At 35.5% G+C, this 22142-nt stretch overlaps 1 protein-coding gene across 6 annotated transcripts in view; it reads right to left on the bottom strand.

Moving 5' to 3' along the window:
• Window positions 1-324: 324 nt before the first annotated feature.
• LOC145674406 (putative Na(+)/H(+) antiporter nhx-9) overlaps window positions 325-22142 on the bottom strand; it is a 310549-nt gene continuing 288731 nt past the window's right edge. For all 6 annotated transcript variants that reach the window (XM_081744429.1, XM_081744424.1, XM_081744426.1 and 3 more), the window contains 2 exons: window positions 21190-21388; window positions 325-910 (listed from right to left, as the gene is read on the bottom strand). In XM_081744429.1, the coding sequence (XP_081600555.1) occupies window positions 666-910; window positions 21190-21388 (444 nt within the window). In that variant the 3' untranslated portion in view covers window positions 325-665. The remainder of the gene's footprint in view (window positions 911-21189; window positions 21389-22142) is intronic.

The following is a 22142-nucleotide window of genomic DNA, read 5'->3' on the forward strand; positions in this document are numbered from 1 at the left end:
GCTACCTACAGTTTTTAAATCCTACTTTGGGCTACCAACTTAAAAAAAAAAAAAAAAAAAAAAAAACTGACGTTTGTTTATTGCATATAAACTTACATTACGCGGAGATCGAAAATGTCTCCGTGAGCTACTAACAGCTCGCGATCCACGGTTTGGCGATCATTGGGTTAAGGAGAACAGAAGGGAATATACTCGTCTGTCACTTCATCCATTGTTGGGTCTAGTTTCCTAGCTTAGGTTCTTCACTGAAAACAAAAACTTCAGCCACTTAAAGACGACGTTAGAAAATTTGCAGAAAGGAATTACTATATAAATGAAACAAACTTTAAATTTTAACTTTTCATTAAATAAATCGAACGTTTCGAAACATTTTATCACTACAAACAAGTACGTAATTTAAAGCATTATTTCCATGTAAAAAATATTAAATTTTAGAAATATATATATGTATATACAATGTACAATTTCGAATATAAATCTATCTATTTCACATATGCACTGTCATTTGTAGGTAATCTACAACACTGACGTTCAGGAAAACGATATCTCACATTCGCACAAATAGTTCTCGGCCTAATTTTAAATAATTAGGCGTTTCTAATTCAAGAAACATTCGAACACTATTCATAGTTTTATTAGGAAACATTCTCGTTGTTGGACCATTTTCAGTGCGGGATATTCGGATGGAATGTAGTCATTTCGTCTGCGCTTTTCTCTCCTGAAGGCGTGGGTGTGTACCTTCCATCGTGCTGCTCCGACCGTGGACGAAGGGATGGAGCAGGAGATGCGGTACCCGATAGTGAATCGGCGTTAGATATCGATCGCTGCCGTGCAACAGTCTGACGATATTCATGTCGTGCTAACAGAACGTCCGTTCCTTCCCAGTCTTCCGGAAACACACTTGCCAGCTCTGAAAAGAAAAATAACGCATTAAGAAATAAACGTACAGAGCTCCTGCTACATTCAATTAAACACAACAGCTATACATTTTAAACATATGAAATTATTGGATATGTACGTGTACTTTAGTTTAGACATTAGATTAATAAAGGAGGTTCAGGAATGGATAGCAAATATTAATTACTTCCAACCCCTTCCATTCAAACTTTTTCAAGACAGTGAAATACTTAAGTAATTAGCTTCATATAACGGAACAGCAGTAAGACATTACTATTCAAATTTCAGATAATTTATCCAAATTGATAGACATTAAAATATAGAAAATACAGGGTGTCCGGAATGGGACTGTTTAAGAGTGTATAGTTTTAATATGGTCAGAGATACAGAAGAAAAAACTCATTTTAAAGAAGAACTCAAAAAGTTTGTGGTGTCTTACTTACAAGTCATTCTAACTCAGTGTAACTCCACGTGAGGTCCATTTGTAACTCTTACAGAATACGTGGAGAGTGAGTTCAGCCTAGATATTGTAACATCTGAGGTGTTACTGAAGCAATCTCATTCCTAATACGGTTCTTCACTTCTTCAAGATTACGCACCTTTTCACCAGAATACACAAGGTGTTTCACATACCACCAACAGGAAGAACTTAAACATCACTTTTTCTTTCTGCAAACTACCGCACGCATTGAGCCCTTTCAACTGCTGACGCCATTTCTGTTTATCGGCGATACTAGCGCCGTCACCGGTAGTTGTCCAAGTATGAAAATTTGCTGAAAACTGTTTTCCTTCAATATGATTTTTTTTTTTTTTTTTTTTTTTATCTCTGACCATATTAAAACTATACACACTTTTAAAAACCATCAATCCCATTCTGGATATCCTGTACAAGAAACACGCAAAAGTAGAGAACCGATTAAAATTGAAAATAAAAGAACTTTTTTTAAAAAAAAAAAAAAAAATAGAAACTAGCAAAAGTAAACACGAGGGTCACCGCAAAAGTTATGGCAGCTACATTTTACGAAATAGCAACGAAGCAAGAAAATCTGGAATATGAAAATGGAAGGTTAGGACATATGTCAACGTTGAATGAATATTTGTATCCCCGTCAGGATAAAGCACAAGAAAAATGAATATAAGAAGGATGTCTATCGATCACGAAAGTCCAAAAAGTCACGAATTCAGAATTGTCATGAAAGGAAAAAGGAAAAAAAGTAACGAAATCTAACTTTTGGATCACGATTTTTTTTTTCATCTGGACAAATATAAGTAGATTGGAAAATTTTGTTCCATAAAACGTCAAAATTCACCACCAAAAATGTCTACGGTTGGCTTTATGACTTACCAAATTGCAAGCAAAGCACTCTTCTATCGCATGCATGAAAATTCGGCCTAATTCGCTCTTGAGAATGTTACGAAACTTTATGGTTTGGTAAAGAAAAGTCACGAAATTTCATTGACACCCTAATACAATGAATCGTTTCATGTGTTTTATCCCAAATTACATTACAAACCTTCACAAGTATAATTACAATTATGCGTAAAGCCCAGACCATATTCGCCAGACGTATCACCTTGCGATTTCGAATTTCAAAGCTGAAAGTATGGTTTGTAATGTTATAATTTTAAGGTAAAACGGGTATGAAATGAACAATTCGTTGTGCTCATTTTTCTCGTGCTATATCTGATGGGGATATCTATGTTCATGCACACTAACATTTATGTATATCTTAGCAAGAAACACTGAATATGCAAATGGAAAGTTAAGTTTCCATTATGGGAGGAAAAAAAAAATTCTACGACTTTTGCGGTAACCTCGTACTTTTATTTTCAATATTGATCAATTATACAAGTAACTATCAAAAGCAGAGATAACTGATCAATAGTGGAGAGAGAAGAAACTGTACGAAACTAAAAGCAAAACGTCGGGTGAGTGCTCTTGGAAATATGAAAACATTGCGAGAAACTATTAAAACTAAAGATAACACAAGACTTTTGAAAACTTAAAATACAAGAAACTAGTTACAGCAACTTTCGTGAAGAAACAGTTATTAGGAATGCAACAGAAGATACTGTGTAAGATGAAAGAAGAATGTGTTGTGAATATGATAATTCTTACGTTAAGGAAAATTGATTCAGCTGGAAACAACAATGCACGGAAGCCTTCCAACTTTGAATAAAATAGTCTAGGCCCAACGGTTGAATACTTATGATTAGCGCAAATTTCTAAGCTAGATCGTAGATAAAGCTTAATTCAATTTCGCATCAAAAAGAGGGAATTATTCGCTAGTTTTTTTTTCTTTTTTTTAAGTTTTTTTTTCCAACCAATTAAGCCACTGGAAGAGAAGAACATGCGATAACGAACCTGAGAAAGTTAATTGGACGTTGTCCCTTCCCACCCACACTCGCCGATCGATAGATTCTGTCATTGAATCCCTGAATTAACAAGCACGAAAATATATCGAGTGCAATCAAAGCGCCCGCCAAGTGTGAACTACGTCATGTAATTAGATTTCACCAGGAGGTCATAATACAGCCACAATTAATGGTCAAATGAGTAAGGATTAGAGTGGGGACTATATGAGTGATGGCTGTGTACGAGTTCTTTAGAAAGTAAAGGATTTACGATGTACACGTAATCTGTGGCGGCAGAAGACCTTGCTGAACGCGTGAATCATGTGGTTCGTGTAAGGCATAGCTTATTTCTCAACGATTTGATGTGGAATTTCAAGAGACTCAGCAAGCTGTCTGGATAAATTACATCACGTGCATGTAGTTCACACTTGGCTGGCGTTTTGATTACATGTTTTCACGCTTGCAATTCAATAATAAACGTCTGTGTGTATCAGTGGGGGGGGAGGGGGAGATAGGCAATGTCGAATGACCAGCTTTGTGTTATTCTATAAATAGTTTCATCACCTCATGTGATGGTTCTCTCATGGCTTAAGATTTTGAAGAAAGAAAAAAAAAAGGCTCTGTACGAAGACAGTTAATATCTGCTTTTTATGAATAAGCATAGAACTCACTTTATACTTTAAATCCCGTTGTAATCTTGGTTTTCGGTATTTCTGAAATATACCTGTAATCATTAATTTTGAAAAATGTCCAACCACCTCTTTAAAGTTGAGATTCATACTGTTTTGCAACAGTAAGTTGGACACTCCAATACACTGGCTTGAAATAAATATACCAATTGTCTAAAGAGATTCGTATGTTTCATTTACTTCCATTTAGAGGTAAGAATATAAGACTTTTTATAGAGATGGGTAGTTTTTTTTTTTAATTACTACAAGTTTTTTTTTTTTTTTTTTTTTTTTTTTTTTTTTAACAAAACTATTTCTTTTTTGTCTATAAATTAGAAAATCGAAAGTGGCTTTTTAGTAAATCAGAATCTCAAGCTTTCGATGCAATATATTTGCGTATATTAGACAACTTCAGGTTTTAAAATATTAAGCTACAATTTTAAAAAAATTAAAGAACACTTTAATGTTTATGCTGAAGTAACTCAAATTTAAAAAGAGCTATAATATATCTTGTTATTGAAGATGGACATTTTGCTTCTAAAAAAACTTGAGTATGCAAGTGCACTACAGAAGAATAAAAAAAAAATAAATAAATAAAAGCGTGCATCAGAAGAATAGAAATTGTGTACATAATAAATTATGGAAAAAACTACGAGATTATCTTCGAATAATTTCCAAACTTCTAATTTCAGCAAACTGATGTTAAACTCTGTTATTTTTCAATTTTGCATAAAAGGTTTCAGTATCTAAGGTGTGTGGAATTCTGGAATTATTATTATAGTAATTACAACTGTGTGTTTAATCAGAACGAATTAGAAGTATTCCCTTCTGTAGTTCTATTCAAATGGAACCTTAGAATTTGTTCCTTTGCAAAGAGATGCAGCAGTTAGGTATATTCTTGTAACATTTCTTAGAATATAGTAACTCGTCAAACGTACATTTCAAGATAGAGATGTAGACTATATACTGAGTGTATGTAAAGTCCGGGGCCATAGCCCAACTTCGCTATGAGTATTATTAAACCTTTCGTGCATAACGTCCACTGGAGTGGACACTGCTGATTGGTTACGACTGTGTTCTGTCAGAACTCTCCACCCGCAACCCAAGTGCATTCTTTTTCAACAGAAGTTATCTAGGTGACATGACGATCTGATTTTTTTCTGCCACCTATCTTGAAACTGAAAGCAGGGATGAGAAGTCATCAGTGCATGCTTGAAACAGGCAAGAAAAAGGAGTAGCGACTTCTGGAATATCTGCTGATATCTTCTATGGAGGGCTTGGAAAACAAGTGATTTTTTTTTTATTCTTTGTTACAATGTCTGAAACAAGCTTTCATCATGATATCAGGTTTTGTTCTTATATCTACAGAAATCATCCAAACAGACGTCCCATGCAGTGGACAGCATGCATCTGAAGCACATTCATCTTCAATCTGTCCACTGTAATGGACTTCATGCATCAATTGAAGATATGATTGGTTTTGCAAAATCTGTTGCTTGCCACCTACAAAAATATAATTGGAGTCTCTGTGGAAACCAATGAGCCTCATCAATACTTCTGACTAATATATGTGTGAAATCTATGTTCGATTTTCAGTTGATGTCGCCACACTTTACTCCAACACGTTATGACAAACAAAATTGGTATGTGCAGAACACCTCCCAATCTTTCCTAAAATCAAACTGAATTCAGGAACCTGTAGCCCTGTACACAAACTGCCATGATCATATGTTACTTTGCATGTTGAGGATGACAAGTGAACCAGCATCAGCGAATGAAGAAAAAGAAATTGAAGATCGTTCTTGGACTAGAAGCAACCAAAAGGCGGCAACAAGCAAAAGTGAGGTGGTCAGTATATGGCACTAAATTTTCTCAAAATTTTTCTCCATTTCTTGGAAATAATAATTTAAATATTACAGGAAATGAAAACTGATTTGTTTTCGCAGTTATTTACAGATAACCTTGTAAATGACTGTTTCAGACCAATCTGTGTGCAAATCAAAATGGCAAGGAACATTTTGGATTGACTCATGTGAAATCAAAGTGTTTCTTGAAATAAATCTTTTAAATGACTTATCTGTTACCCAAGAAGACGATATAATTGGTCTTTAGATGAAGTTTTACGTTGTAAAGTTGTAGCTGAAGTCAGTATACCGGTTTGACCTTATATGGAGATAAATTACGGTATGTACTGAATAAACTGAAGGAGAGATTCGAATTTGCTATGCATTATGAAGAGTATAAATATATTGAAGGGCAAATCATGGTCTTCAAGACTAGACTTATTATAAAACAATATACACCCACGAAGCCGAAAGCTTGGTGCTGAAAATTTGGGTAAGGGCATGGAGAAGTGGTTACTTGTACGATTTTCATGAATATGTTGAATTTTATGTCTTATGATTTGTACCAAAATGAGATTGGCAAGTTTTTTTTTTTTTTTTTTTTTTTTTTTTTTTTTTACAATATAACGTTTATTCCATTTATTTTTAGTGTAATTCTGCAAACTTTATGTGCCACAATTCAGAAATTATTATCTTACCCGAAATGCATGAGGTCCAATCAAGTGGACAGATAATGATTAAATTCTGCTAAGAAAATATCAAATTTCAAAATTTTCGGTTTTACATGCCATAATATATCAAAAACACTAAGTAAAAAAAAAAATCAATATCATATGTCAATGAGAACATAATTCATGCACGAAAGGGTGAAGTATTCTGCCTTTTGGCAGGTTCTCAGACTAAGTAGGCCTTTTTATTTTTATTATTTAACTAGCAGCGTTCACCCCGCTTCGCTGCGGTCACCCCGGAACGCAATAAACTTTGTTACTTAGATAATTTTTACTTTTTCGCTTTCAAGTGATATGATAAAAACCATAGAAGATTGCAGTAAATCTTAACATTATATCGCCTGTCATTTATGTTAACCCGCCCCGCTTCGCTGCGGTCATCCCGGTGCTGGCATATTGTAAAAGTGTCTGTAAAAATAAGCAAATCAATTAAAAAATTTTAAACAGAAGATTCAAGCTATTTTCCGCTGTATATCGCCTGTCATTTATGTTAACCCGCCGAGTGACACGGTCATGCGGGTTGCATATAAATACGTTTATTTTTACCTATGATGAACTAATAACAAAGGATTTGTACGTTATGGACACTTGAATGGTCAATTATCTCAAGACACTGGTAATTAAAAATTAAAGTGATATGATAAAAACCATCTAGGGTCCAAATCCTAATAACCCCCCAAAAATGAAAGAAATTGGTTCAGCCGTATTAGCGTGATGAGCGGACAAAGGATTTTGTACGTTCTCTTTTATATATATAGATTTTTTTTTTTGGGGGGGGGGGGTCTGAAAATATTTCTTCCATGTTCCCCGATTTTCAGCTTTCTCTTAATTCCCAATGTTTTCTTCTATTTTCAAATCATCAATCAAGTGTGTACTTCTTCCTAGTCCTAGCTTTTCTTCCATCTTTCCTTCTATGGCGGTATGAAGACAATTTCTTTGCAAGATGTGTCCAATCCAATTGGCCTTCCTACAAAGGATGCTGGCTCGAAGTGTCCTCTTCTCTCCTATATGTCTTAAAACCTCTTCGTTCATTGCGCCCTCTGTCCATTTTATCTTCATCTTCCTCCAACACCACATTTCGAAGCTCTCCAAATATTTCCTCTGTAACTTCCGTAATGTCCAAGTCTCTGAATCATACAATCCAATGCTCCAGATATAGCACTTGACCAACTTCTTAAGTCCAATATTAAGCCTGCTAGTTAAGAGTGATCTTTTCTTGTTGATTGCTTTAACTATGGCAATTCTTGACTTGATGTCTCGGGTGCAGTAAGTCTCTCTCGTCCAAATACATCTCAGATACTTGAAATAATCGACCTTTTCAAGTTCTCTTTATTCTACTCTGACCCATAAGGGCGCGTTTCCTCAGGATATTCTCATGACTCAATTTTTCAATACTGATTTCCATTCCATAATTTTCCCGGTGTCAGTGAAATTATCCCAATCGCACCAGCAGTTTGTATTAGACACTGGTAAAGCGCGCGATGTTAAATGAAAAACCAACGTTGTCAGTTCGACAGGTTGTTCCTTGGGCCCTCACCACACCAACAATACCACATTAAGAATCTGACTTTAGGTGCTCTAGGTTCCCCTTTACACAACAATGCGCACCTTAGGGGGGAAGGTTCCCCCTTGTCATTTCTGCGTAGCCTTACGTGGCGTTGGAGCAGCTTGGTCAACTGGAAACTTTACTTTCTCTTTTAACATTACTTTACCAGTGTCGAGTTCAAATGGTTGGTAGGATAGGAAAAAGTCCACCATTTTAAATTTAAAACCATTTATTCCAAACAACTTTCCTCTTTCCATTTATATTTAACTTTACTCATAACGAAGATAACATATGGCCACGAACTTTTGAAACATCTAACCATTTCTTTTTTCTTACACAGGAAAAGTCAAAACGATGGACCAGATTTCAGTAATTTATTCTCTGAAATCTAATACACATATGTTATTATGAATAGACATGTGCTAAGAAAGGTGAACTGTCCAAGTTTTCTTCAAACACATATCACAAGTGTTCTATGGGAGCATATCGCGTAACACGACACACATCAAGCCGATAACCTATCTCTGTCCTGTCAATTAAATCTATTGCCCAGCCAACGCCATTTTGCTTAACTGTTCGCTGCTGACTTAGCGGTAAAAAAGTGGAAACACTGCGTGGAAACTAAACTTTAAGAGTTAGCCTTTCGAAACGCATGTCTCACAGTAACATATGTTTTTTAGTTTCACAATACATTTCTGAAATCAGGTCCATCATTTGGATGTGTCCTGTAGTTTTTAAGTTCATATCAGTTGGGGTGTGTTACCTATTTTAAATCCCAAACTGCGAGATCGCGAGCAGGCAAGAAATGCAACCACTGGAGTCGTTAAACAACTACATACCTTTTTACTTACTGCTATAATAAAACTAATATCTAGAAAAATCCACTAATTAGTGCAAATATTACTCGTATTAATAAGATCAAAGAGCACAAAAGGAAAACAAAAGTAGAATGCTGCATTTTTTTAAAACTCAAAACTGCTGAAGACAAGAAAATTAATACAGTAATATCGTGTACTGAAAACAAGCGAAATCAAATTATAAAGTGTATCGGACTTTAATGCAGGTGGAAAAAGAAAATAGCATTCCAATGAAAGTAAGAAGGAAAGACGCACTTGTACCGTTACTATAAGGTTTCACTGGCTTAAACGTTAGTCCTCCACCTGAAAAGGAATCGGATTAAGTTGTACAATTTTCAAAATGTCAATATCAAAATACAAGGTACACACAACATTAGGAAAATATGTGAAAAACTGGACTGATCTTCATATACCTGTACCTAATATTTTATTTTATATATATATATATATATATATATATATATATATATATATATATATATAAAAAAAAGAACATAGCATCATGCTTTTTCTACAATCGAAGGAATAGAACAGAGGAAATGACACTATGTACACTCATCTCCAAAATTATTGTCGCATGTCTATAAATTTGTTGTTGTAGGAATATAATTTGATAACGAATTCGCCCAGTATTTCTTATAATGTTAGCATGTGTATAATCGGCAAAGACAAGTATGTGGTGAATTTCATGTCAAAAGAGCAGTAAATAAGAACAATAAAACGAAAATAAAACTCTCTTGTTCATTTAGCAACATTTTGTTTTACTCAATCTAATTTTCGTGTTTATAATTCTTTTCCTATGAAATTTACCACAAATATACATTTCCCGATTATATACATAGTATCAGTATTAAAAGTATCCTGCAAAATCATTATCAAATTATATTCTTACAAGACAGTTATAGATATGTGACAATCATTTTGGACATGAGTGTACACAGTCATGACCTGCAAAACCATAGATTACGCTACGGTTTATATATAAAGCGTGTTTAAATTAATGGTGCGGTTTTTTAAAAATTAATGCATCTATTTACTACCGCACATGGCTAAAACCTACACGCAATCAGTGGCAACTGTCCAAGTTTCTTATACGCTACCTGATGTTTGCTTGTCATGCTTACTGCGTAGCCGCAGCGTCAGTTTCCGATATGGCGTCGCAACAGGAAAAGTGTGTGCGCGCGCCCCGTTTTGAAGTGTCCAGATCTGTGGTTACAGTGCAGCGTGAGTTTCCTGCACGGTTTAGGAAAGACCCACCATACATGAATAACGTAAGTGGTACCGACAGTTCGTGGAAACTGGATGCTTGTGTAAAGGCAAGAGTTCTGGTCAACCTCGTGTGTCGGATGCAAACGTAAGACGTGCTGCAACAGGTGACAACAACCTTCTCCCTTGGCCACCCGTTCGCCGGATTTAACACCATTTTTTTTTGGGGGGGGGGGGTTGCTAAAGAGTTTATGTATACCGCCAATGATTGTGCCCCTTGAAGTTTGCGATCAGATAGCTCATGCACTGCAGACCATTACGGCGGACGATCAACAAAAGAGTACGGGAAAAATTTGATGTGTGTCATGTGATCAAGCGTACACGTATTGAAGGATTGTGAGTAATGCATCAGAAACTTGTAAAATTGCCGCTGCTTGTGCTGTAAGGCTTGCCCATATAAAAAAAGGTAATAGATTTATTATTAACTTTTAAAATTACACAATTCATTTATAAACACGCTGTGTATATAATTTCCTAGTTTGAAATGACTACTAGAACGTTCTTTTTCAAGTTTCCATTATTTTCAGAACGAAAGACTATGAATGTATAGCCATGTTCAAATAATATTCCCCCAATTCTGTTTTAAACTTTCTACTTACAGTTATAGCCACAATTTAGTAAAACATGTATAGTTTGTTTCAATACAACGATCACAGTTGCAGAAAGTATCCAATTACACAGACATTGTTCCATCCTTTGTATTAGGTGTTATACTAGACCATTGAAAAAATATATATAGGTTGCATACCCTATCCTTGATACGAATAAGTAAACATATTCAGTTAATGCTATTTCACATTTCGGCTAGCTATTTTCAAAATAATTTCGGACTTAAATTGTAACACAAACAGAAAATTTGTACAAAATGATTAAAAGTACGAACCAATTTTAGAAAACTTACAAATGTTTTATCTGTGTCCTTTCATTTAAACAATGCAACTTACTCTATTTTGTAATGTTAAATTGAAACCTATATGTATCAAATTTATCACATAATGAAGTCTATACTTCTAGTCGGAATAAAAATCTCTCAACGTAGTGAGGAACGAAAATAATTAGTCTTAGTAGTTTGAACGACGACAGAATACATCCAATCGCTTATTTTTGGTACAGTCCGCACCAAAAAGCCTGCAACATGAGCATGTAAGTTTATTGTGAAACTAGGCCTAACAGCCCAGGGAATCAACATAACGTCTAAGCGGCATGAATCACGCCAGGAGAAACCTCGGCGTCCTCCCCCATTACATTTATTTTGGAGCAAAAGACTTCGTCGTTTCACAATAAAGTTACATGCTCATGTTGCAGGTTTTTTGCTGCGGACTGTACAATCAGATACTACACACGGTATGACATTCAATTTGATGGCAAGTTATCTAGTAACGAACTGTCTTGGATTATGATTTCTTTAAAAACAAAATCCAGTCAAAAGTTTTTTTTCTTAAAAAAAAAAAAAAAAAAAAAAAAAAAAAAAAAAAAAAAAAAAAGTTCTCGTTGCATATAATAAAGCATATCGAAAACACATGCTTTACATACTTCCCTCAAACTTTCACGATTTCATTCTTACCTGTCCACTCATCAAGAACATTTTCCGCGTGCTTCCTGTCGTGGCGGATTTGCAGTAACGTTTGGAAAAACAAAAACTGGACGTAATCACTTGTACTTGCTCTTCTTTTAGTTGGCGGTCTCCTTGAATGCGGGGGCCTGCTAATATCAGATAGAGTATTTGCACGAGTTGAGGAACGACCTGAATGTCGTAACACTCTCTGTGACGCTAGAGACAAAAGAAGATCAGAGAGTAGAACAGTTGACAACACAGATCCTCAGTGTGCTTGAGACGTTCACCAGGGGTTGCGAGTGCTTCCACAGGACGAGGACAGTGGTACGAGTCATGCAATATCAAAGTTATTTTCTCGTGCAAAGGGATATATTTCTGAGAACGTACACATGGCTACTAAAATTACTATACAATAGTATATATGGGACTTTGCTCTGTGAGTAGCAGTCTTGTGGTTTTGTTAAGTTGCAATTTCTGTTTGGTTGTTAAGTGTGGACATAAGGAATATCAATTGAAAGCTCATGAAATTCTCATTACAATGACATTTAAGGAAAAAGCTTTTGTGAATGTTGTGGACAAGAATGTAACAGTAAAAGCAGTGATTGATTTACTGATTCAAATTTTATTACTACTTAAACCATTTCCAAACGAGATAGAGGAGACTTGCTCAGAATTCGATCATGTGCCTAGCAAGAATGAGGAAAAGGTGGGTAAAGATCTATCTCCTCCTGTCTATGATAATCATGAAAAGTGGAAGTGATGATAAAGGCCAGTATATCATATGAACTTCAAACATTAAACGTTACATCCATGTAAGATGCCTATGAAACACTGCAGCAAGTCACCAAGAACTCCACAAATTTTATATTCTGTCAGTTTAGACTTTTTTCGAACTATCAGCAATTTTAGTATGAGGCGCTTCATAAACCATTATACTTCTTGTTTCCGTGAAGATTAAACTTAACAAGCGTTCATGTAGTGTGGTACGAATGATTCAAGAAAAACTGGCCAAACAAAATTCACGTTAATTCAATCTATAGATAAGGAAATAGGGTTCAACGAGAAATAATAGGTTTTTAGACAAAACTGAATATACAACTTAAGGTTAGTGTAAAGGGACAAGTTTTGCCGATAGATGTCACTACAGTCTTCGTATTTCTCCCATGTATTATTTACCTTTCACGAAAATTTACAATTTCTTTTACAAATTTCAACGTAGAGATTTCAAATTTTTAGAGAAGGAACTTCATAACCTATTAAAGGGAACAATCCGTGCTGGTTTTTTAATTAGATTTTTCTTCATTGTTGAAACAGTTCCATTGTTAAAGGTTTGGATATCCATTTCAAGAATCAAGACATTTCAACAATGAAGAAATTTCTAAAAAAATCGGCACGGATTGTTCCCTTTAATAGGTTATGAAGTTACTTTTCTAAAAGTTTGAAGTCTGCAGGTTGAAATTTGTAACAGAAATCGTGAATTTTCGTGAAGGGTAAAAAATACATGGAAGAGATACGAAGATTGTACTGCCATCTATCGACAAAACTTGTCCCTTTAAACCAACAATGTATTAGTTTTGCTACGAAGCAGAGTATTAGTTTTGGACACTTCTGGAGTCAGTCTCCGGAAATGTTCTGAAAAGTATACTCTACTATGGTCTACCTCATCTTATTATATCTTTCAGCATTTCAGATTAAATTTTGCCACTTCTATTGGGAAATATAACGAAATGGTCATGCTAACTAGTTTCAGCTTACTTTTCACTGTTCTGTATCATGGAGACAAAGTTAACCGGTCGCTCCTCACTGGCGCAACCATGTGAAGATCAAAATTCAAATCATCTCCCCCTACCAACCCTAAGAAATTAAGATGAAATATTTCAGTTTAACGTCCCACAATTATGTCCTTTAGGCTAAGGGAGACTGATTAAGGCAAGTGAATGATGGAAGAATTGGTGGAATGAGAATGTGGAAGGAAACTAGTATCCCGAGAAAACCTACGAAATCAAGCCTAACAGAATACAATACTTCATGTTTGTTTCCATTTTGACAGAAGTAAACATGTTATCCTGCCTTCTCTCCCTTCAATCACCTGTTCTGGCCACGCTAGTCACCTCACTTAGGCAATTTTATGCCAAGACTAGATTTTATTAACACAAATTCCTTCAGTTGTTAGTATGTTGGTAAATTGTGAACATTTTATTCATACTCATGACAAACTTTTACGATCAAAATCTTAATTATAGCTCAAATACTTTCGTCGTAACTCTGCAACTGGTTAGAGGATTCATTATTAAGAAAGGCATAACATATATTAATCATACTATTGCTAGTAATCAGAGCTAGTAATCAGACTTTTATTTGAAGTCATTTTGTAACAAATTACTACTAAGTTTGGTTTCAACGAAAGGAAACTTAATTGAAAGTCGCTTTAAAAAGGACAGGAAAGTATATAAATAAGAAATGTCACCCCATTTAGTGAATCAAGATTATAGACTGAAATGATCCGAAAAAAATGAAATCTCATTTTAACGTCTCATTTACGTCCTTTAGGCTAAGGAAGACTATGATTAAGGCAAGTGAATGATGAAAAAATTGGAATGAAAATGTGAGGAAACGGGAGTACCTGGGAAAACCCACGGACACTTTGTCCACTAGAATGATTCAAAATGAAATTAAGTTTTACGTCCCATGATTATGCCAGCTAGGCTAAAGGAGACTGATGAGAAATTTAATGAAACAGTGGAATTAATAAAGTTGGAGGAAACGCGAGAACCCGAGAAAACCCACATACACGGTGTTTGTACACCACAAAGTCCACTTGGCGTGAGCTGGGATCGAACCAGGGGCCCCACGCACCAGAGGTGAACTCTACCACTGATTCACCGCGGCCCCTTGAAATGATTCGAATAAAGATAGGAAGTTAAATATTGAAAGTAAAGAACTTTTATGTACAAAACAAATTACTTTAACCCTTTGGGTCCCCGTAGTTACGCCATGGAAATTTTTTGTGTGTCTTCTGTGTTTTTCGCTGATTAAGTGGTGAAACCACATTCCGGTACTTATTACCGAATAATTCCATTCGCCATTACCATTAATAGCACTAATACCATTAATAGTAATCTTCGCCATTAATAATTTTTACTTCTCTTTAAAGCATGTGTATTGAAGCAGAATCTCTTGGATCTATCTAGCCTCGATAACTGCACATTATCAATACATTAAACAGCCAAATAATGACAGATCTACGTGCAAGCAGATATGTACAGGATCTGAAGCTTTAACAATGAAAGCTAACAACAGTTTTAACAGACGCGCAGGTTTTTTTTTTTCTTTTTTTAATTGCAGCTAACACTAAAAACACAGGAAGGGTGTTATCCTATCACAGGAAGTGAATTAAATACAAAGTTAACAGTGTTAAGTTACAAAGTTACCACTAATATTACGATACTATTAATTAAGTATTACTTGTCCTATCTACCTATCTTAAAAGACATTCTACTCAAAAACATTCAAATAAACAAAATTTATTTTAGATTGATAAAGAACCTTGAATGAATAATAACATTACAGAAGTTCAAGTGAAGTGTGTGGTCATTGAACTTTGTTTCTTCTCATTTAAATGACTAAGCCTTTTGGTTCGCAGGATTAAAAAAAGTAATCAATACGGTTAATTCTCAGTTTCAATCAATGAATTTCCGCAAGAAACTAATTATAAAAAGTAAAGAATAGGGCTTGTGTTGAAAGTATTCCAACATATTGCGTACCTTGACAAAATTCAGTGATTCGGTCTCAGTAGTCTGGTTGTACAGACCGCGCCCTGAACTCCAGAGATCGATTCAAGCACTCAAAGTATCATAGAAACAACTTCTGCCTACTAAATTTAATGGCTTTGGATTACATCTTTACAACACTGCAGAGTTTATCTAATTACTTCATAAACATTCACTCCAGAGCTAAACAAGTGCTACAGATGTTTAAAAACGCCGGGGCCAGTGGCGTGTCCTTGTAATCCAGCTTGGAGGCGAGGTAGTATGGTGGGGAACGACCCATCCTGTACGGGTTTTATCTTGTACGATGGTCTATGCGCCGGCCAACTGCACTTCGGAGCCCACGTTAACAGTAGACCTCGTCCTTCATAACCTCCCTGTGCGAAAGGACGCAAAACTGCGGAAGTCTTATTTCACGAAACTGTCAAATAACATCCAAGAGCAAATGATCTCGTGGATTTTCTCAAGAAAGTTATTTATGCAACATTATAGGAACATTAATGAAATATGAACTAAATCGCCCGAGTAGTTTTAACAGAGTAGTCTGAAAAGAAACTCACGACAAGAGTAAACTACCCCTTGTGAATTAATTTGGACGTAGTAATTTACGCAAACTTGTTTGAAAAAAATTGTCCCCCCCCAAAAAAAAACATCTAAAAACATCTTTTTCAGAACAAATGACATGCCATATTGTCAAGTTATTAATGGAACATTTATGAAATAAAGTCAGCCGAGTCGTTTTCAAGAAAATAGACAAACTGAGGCAGACTACTACTACCAGATTTTTCCCGGAGAAGTGACAACAGTATGGGGCTGCTATTGAAAAATTTATTTACGAAATACAAGCAAAATCATTAGGGCAGTTTTTTGAAAAAAATTCTTATTTTTACCCTTAACTAAACTATCCTTATTTTTAGTAGTGGGAAAATTCGAAAAAAATCTTCCTGGAGAATCACGTGAAAACTTCAAATATAATATTTGGTTGAGCTATGTTGAATGGAAACTTAAATCCGTTCAAATCTCGAATTTGATTATTTCCCCTCGCACTATGACCACATACTTCGTCTCTCGTCACTCGAAAGTAATAAAATCGCATGAGTGGTACTTCACAAAATTGCTATAAAATTCATCCCAAGAGTAAACTATCCCTTGCGGATATTCTCCTAGAAGTGATTTATGAAACATTATGACAATAATAATGAAATATTTATGAAATATGAACAAAATTAGAAAATTAGATTTTTTAAATTTTTAATTTTATTTATTTTTATGAGAAAGTAGTCTCGAAAACTCATTTCTAAGAGTAAAATAACCCTTGTGAATATCGAATTATTAATGAAATATTTATTTGTAAAATTTCAAAAAATCGCTTGAATATTTTAAGAAAGTAGTTCGGACCCCATCCTCCAAAGAATAAACTATCCCTTCTCTATTTCTCCGAGAGAAGTGACATATCACATAATAGGGATATTTCTGAAAATTGATTTCTGAAATATAAACAAAATCGTTAGGTGTGTGAGAAAATCTATTTTTACTCCTAAGGAACTACCTTTGTTTAGGAGTAGAAGAAAACTAAGAACTCCTCTGGAGAATCACATGAAATCAAGTTTAAAATATGACAAGGGAACATTCGGATTTGGTGAATTCGATTGCTGAAAATGGTTGTTAGCACTGGATTCATCACTAAAAGAAACAGAAAAAGAGGGTGTTTAGCGGCAGAATGTATACGGGGTGGGAGATAAATTAGGACAAAGTGCGAAAATAGAACATAGAAAATGTCTAGAAGTGCCATATTAATTTTTAAACGAGTAGAGAGATTGAGGTCAAATGTTGAAAATTAGGAATGCATTTCGAGTTCCACTGAATATGCGTAATGTGAATCATGGAGACATCTAAAAAGCCACCATGTTAAGAGACTTAGCGCAAGAAGAATATATAGGAAAGAGGTTATGTGACACATGGCTCTTGACGCACACTGTCCATTGAAATTAATAGCGGTTCATACAGTTTGAGACCTCTGTAACAGGAGGCGTTCCACGTTATGGCAATGTAGCAATACTGTCGTAAAGGTAACGTGAGTGAGGAACTAGAGACCCTGTAGAACCGTCCATGAGCAAGTTGTGGGCACGAGGCAGAGAGAAAGAGAATCGAATCCTGGAACATCAAGAAGAATGTTTGCAACGTGTAACGGAATGAGAAGTAGTTCCACTAGATGAATGCTGGCGTAGTGCCTTACACAAAGACGTGTCCCATTCAAGGTTCTGACATATTAAATGACCCCCCTTCAACAAAACGTGCCTGTCGTATTACTGGCAGCTTCTCAAAACTAGTTACATAAATTTACAATTTGCAGTTAAAACACTTCACATTACACGTATTCAGTGGAGCTGTATATGCATTCCTCATATTCAACATTTGACCTCAATCTTTCTACTCATTTCAAAGTTAACATTGCATTTCTAGACATTTTCTGCGTTCTATCTTCGCACCTTCCCTTCATTTATCTCCCACCCTGTATACACTGCCACTAAACACCCTCTTTTTCTGTTTCTTTTGGTGCTGAATCCAGTGCTTGCTATAATTTTCAGCAATTGAATTCACCAAATAGGAATGGTCCCTTGTGAGAGAAGTTGAACGGATGACCTTCAAGCGAGTGTAAATCAGGACGAACAGATTCTAAAAAAATTATTTTGGTCTGCCCTTTTGTCGCTCAAAAGTAATAAAAGAATTTTATTGTTCATTCTATACAGTACATACTGACTATTACTTCCTAGTCACCTTGGAGCTCCAAGCATTTTTGCTAAAGTAGCAAACTTTCGTAGATCCATTGTGTATAAATGTGCGAACTAGGACTCAGTCTAGGACTAATTTCTTGGGAACTTCACTATCTTTGAAGAGTTGCAAAACTAGCCACTGTCAGACGAAGAAACTAACAAAATCACTAGAAACAATGCCGAGACTGCATAAGGAGTGATTAAAAAGTTCCCATCGGAATTTTGAATTATTTCAACAGCATGGGCAGGCGCTGTTAAAAACCAGAATAATTCCGGACCGTAACAGTCTTCGCCGGTTTCGGATGCAACGCTACAGGTAAGGGCGTTTAACAATACACATTTGCTGTGACAACTGTATTTCGTCTCATGTAGGGAAATCTAATCCAAGATCTTACTTCACCCGTGTTGCTGCGACAATCCAAAATTTCCGATCGGACTTTTTAATCACCTCTTACAAGAAAAAACGTCACTCCAGACAAGGTCGGGACTGTTTATTTTGTTCCCCTTTCTGACAAAGTGGCTGGCTTTGTAATGTTCCAATGACAATGAAGTTCAAGAAATCAATCCTCGACTGATTGAAGTCTCATTTGCCAGATCCATGCACAAAGGATCTACGAAAGCTTGTACCACTTCAACAACGCTTGGAGCTTCACGGTAGGAAGAAACGGTCAAAATATATGTTGTATGGGATCAAAAATAAAAATCAATATTAAAGAAATTGCTACTTTTTTTTTTTTTTTTTTTTTTTTTTTGCAATAACTAGATTGCCTTTATATTATATATATGCGCTTAATATACAAATTTGCATTTTTTTTTTTATTATTTTAGTAAAATAACCATCATTTAACGCTACAATCTGCTTAAGTCAGCCGAACTTATTGGATCAAGGCTCCTCCTTACTCCAGTTAGGCGTTCGTATATCCAGATACTCCAAGACGTCTGAACCCCGTTCTTTACCACATTTGACATCGCGATTCGAGAGCGTGCGCTGATTCGTAAGGAGTCGCATGTCCAGATCGAAATAAGCATATGTCCATTGAGGAATAATAACCGAAAAACGGGATACCCGTAGACTCAACATTAGAAAAAAATTTGGCACGTAAATTCTCATTGTAAACAATGGAAAATACAATTTTCAGCATTAGAAACAGAGAGAAGCCCTTTTATCAACGAACTTAAAAAGTTCCTTACTGAATTCTCTGTGTCTGCTATTTGCGACGTTTTCAATTTTGAACCCTGCATTTGATAGAGCATCAAAAACTATCAGAGTAAGTCATTAAATTTTTCGCTGGTTCCCGAGATACTGGTCAAAAAATGGCCGATTTCCAGAGATTTAAGGACCCATATCTCGGGAACTGTAAGTCAGAGAGATCGTATTGCTGTTGATCAATATCTCAAAGGATGGTAAATACTTTGGTACCAAAATAGTAACCGGTGGTCACTGTCCAACTGGCCACTGGTTTCGCCAATGGCCAGTGGCCACCAATTATTATCGATACCAAAATTATTTTTACCATCCTCTTAGGTATTGATTAACACAAATATCATCCCTCTATGACTTACCGTTCCCGTGATATTGGCCCAAAATGGCCGATTTCTAGATATTTAATGAGAAATAGCTCGTGAACCATAAGTTGTAGAGATTATATTGGTGTTGATCAATACTTAAAGAGGATGGTGAACATTTTGGTACCAAATAGTAACAGCAGGCTACTGATTAACTGTCTACTGGCCTACTGGCCACCGTTCCCCAGATATTGGCCAAGAAAGTTCGAATTTCTAGATATTTAAGCAGCCATATCTAGAGAATAGAGAGATGATCTTTTGCTAATTTTTGCGAGGAAGAGAAGGTGCGGATAAAGATTTACTTTTGCATCTAGGAACAATGACTTATCCTTCCCACTCCCTCTCCATTCTTTTTAAGTTCGTTCTGGCAATGCTCTTGGAGCATTCTCAACTGGTTTTGTTCTGCGAACAATTTTTCAATGCCATTATATGAGTTTCGCTGATCTCAAATTCAACTATTTGTACGTCGTATTCGTTCACGAAAACAATTGATGTACTAAAAGATTCTATAAATAATCAATCAATAAAGGTCAATTGCTTCGCTCCAAATTTGCAATTAATGCGTATTATAGTGTAATATATTCATTTACAACCTTATAAGTCAATTTTATTAATAGAATATTCATTGGCCAAAGTACTGAATACATTAAACACTTGTGTACAAGACATTTTTTCTTTATTCACACAATCTCCCTCGAAGTCTGTATCTCTCGATCCCATAACGATCCCAAAATTATATTTTGACCCTATCTTTATAAAGGCCTAACCTACATATAAGATTTAAAAAAAAAAAAAAAAATTAAAATTGCCCCTTTTCGAGAAATTCGAATTCGAATTTCCGAAAATTCTTTTCAGTACATCCCCATTGATTTATATCTTTAAAAAAAAAAAAAGCTTAAAAAATGGCTTTGAAATGACGTAAGTCATAGTTCGGTACGTTAATTAGGAGCCGAGATATACGAAAAAAACTGATATATGCAATTTTTGGACTAAAATTGAAAATTTCGAACCGTAAAATTTCGAAAACTAATCAACCTAGAAGGCTGAAAATTGGTATTTTTCAATCTTGCTATGGTATCTTTATATGACGTAAAGATAATCAAAATCTGAAGGGGTCAGTATAAAATTGTGTGTTGAGCTGATATGGATGAGCCGTAGCAGTTTTAACAACGTATCACCCACCGCCTTCACACACGACGGAGATGATACATTGCTGGACTTTGCTTTGGTCAGTGTATGTTCTATTAATAAATGTGTACGCAAAGCTATGATGAACAGTATATAAAGTCAAATTTTCTTGAACCTAGCTTCAAAAACCCAAAGTACAAATGAAATCTCAATGTTCAAATCAACATTAAATATTTACCTGATTGCACTTGTCGCCTTGCTCTGCTCATGAACTCGCCAGCGAGAATCGGAGTGAGAGGTGGATCAGACACTATCGAATGCCTCTGCAGCGCAGCTGCCTGATTTATTCTTCGAGCGGTCATACGTCTTCTGCGAAGATGGTCCTGCATTTCTTGACAGTCGTCATCGATTAGGTTGCGATTATGTTTATAGTGCAGCTGAAAGTGAAGTAGCAAGTCAGAATGAAAAAAAAAAAAAAAAAAAAAAGTATAACAGTTAAAACATCACTACTTTTTCAAACAAACCTTTTTAAAAGAATTTGTGGCGAGATCTAAAGTGTTAATACTTAAAGACTGACCTAGAGACGACAGAATCAGAGCAAGCAATAACTTGCAAATGAAAATAGTTGAGTTCAGTGTATAGTTATACCAACAGATTCGAAAACTACTTGCAGAAGAAATATTCTATTACCTTGAATGACATCTGGTTTTACGTCTCGCGGCTATGCCGGCTAGGCTAATTGAGAGGTGATGAGGAGAAATGAATGAAATGGTGGAATGGAGAAAGTGGGAGGAAACTAAAGAACCTCGGAAAAAAATAAAAGAAAAACACGCACACTGTATTTGTCCACTACAAAGTTCACTTGATGCGAGCTGGGATCGAACCAAGGATTATTACTTTTAGGTAAGATTTCATCCCACGAAGATATATATACCCTGAAGTCTCACGAAGTTAAGCTGAGTGAGCGAATCCTATTTAGCGCCATATTAACAACCCTTTCCAGAAATCATCTCTACGTGAGATTTCCCAAAATCAAAAATTAAAAGGTATCTGTTACACCCGAAACAACCTTTCCGACACAAATCCGAAAACTTACCCATATTTATAAGGTTACAAAAGTGAAATGAGAGCTTCCAATTTTACATCCCACGGTTATGCCGGCTAGGCTAAAGAAGACTGATGAGAAATGAA

The sequence above is a fragment of the Thermobia domestica genome, chromosome 17 (assembly GCF_964235325.1).
Source record: "Thermobia domestica chromosome 17, izTheDome1.hap1.1, whole genome shotgun sequence".
NCBI lineage: Eukaryota > Metazoa > Arthropoda > Insecta > Zygentoma > Lepismatidae > Thermobia > Thermobia domestica.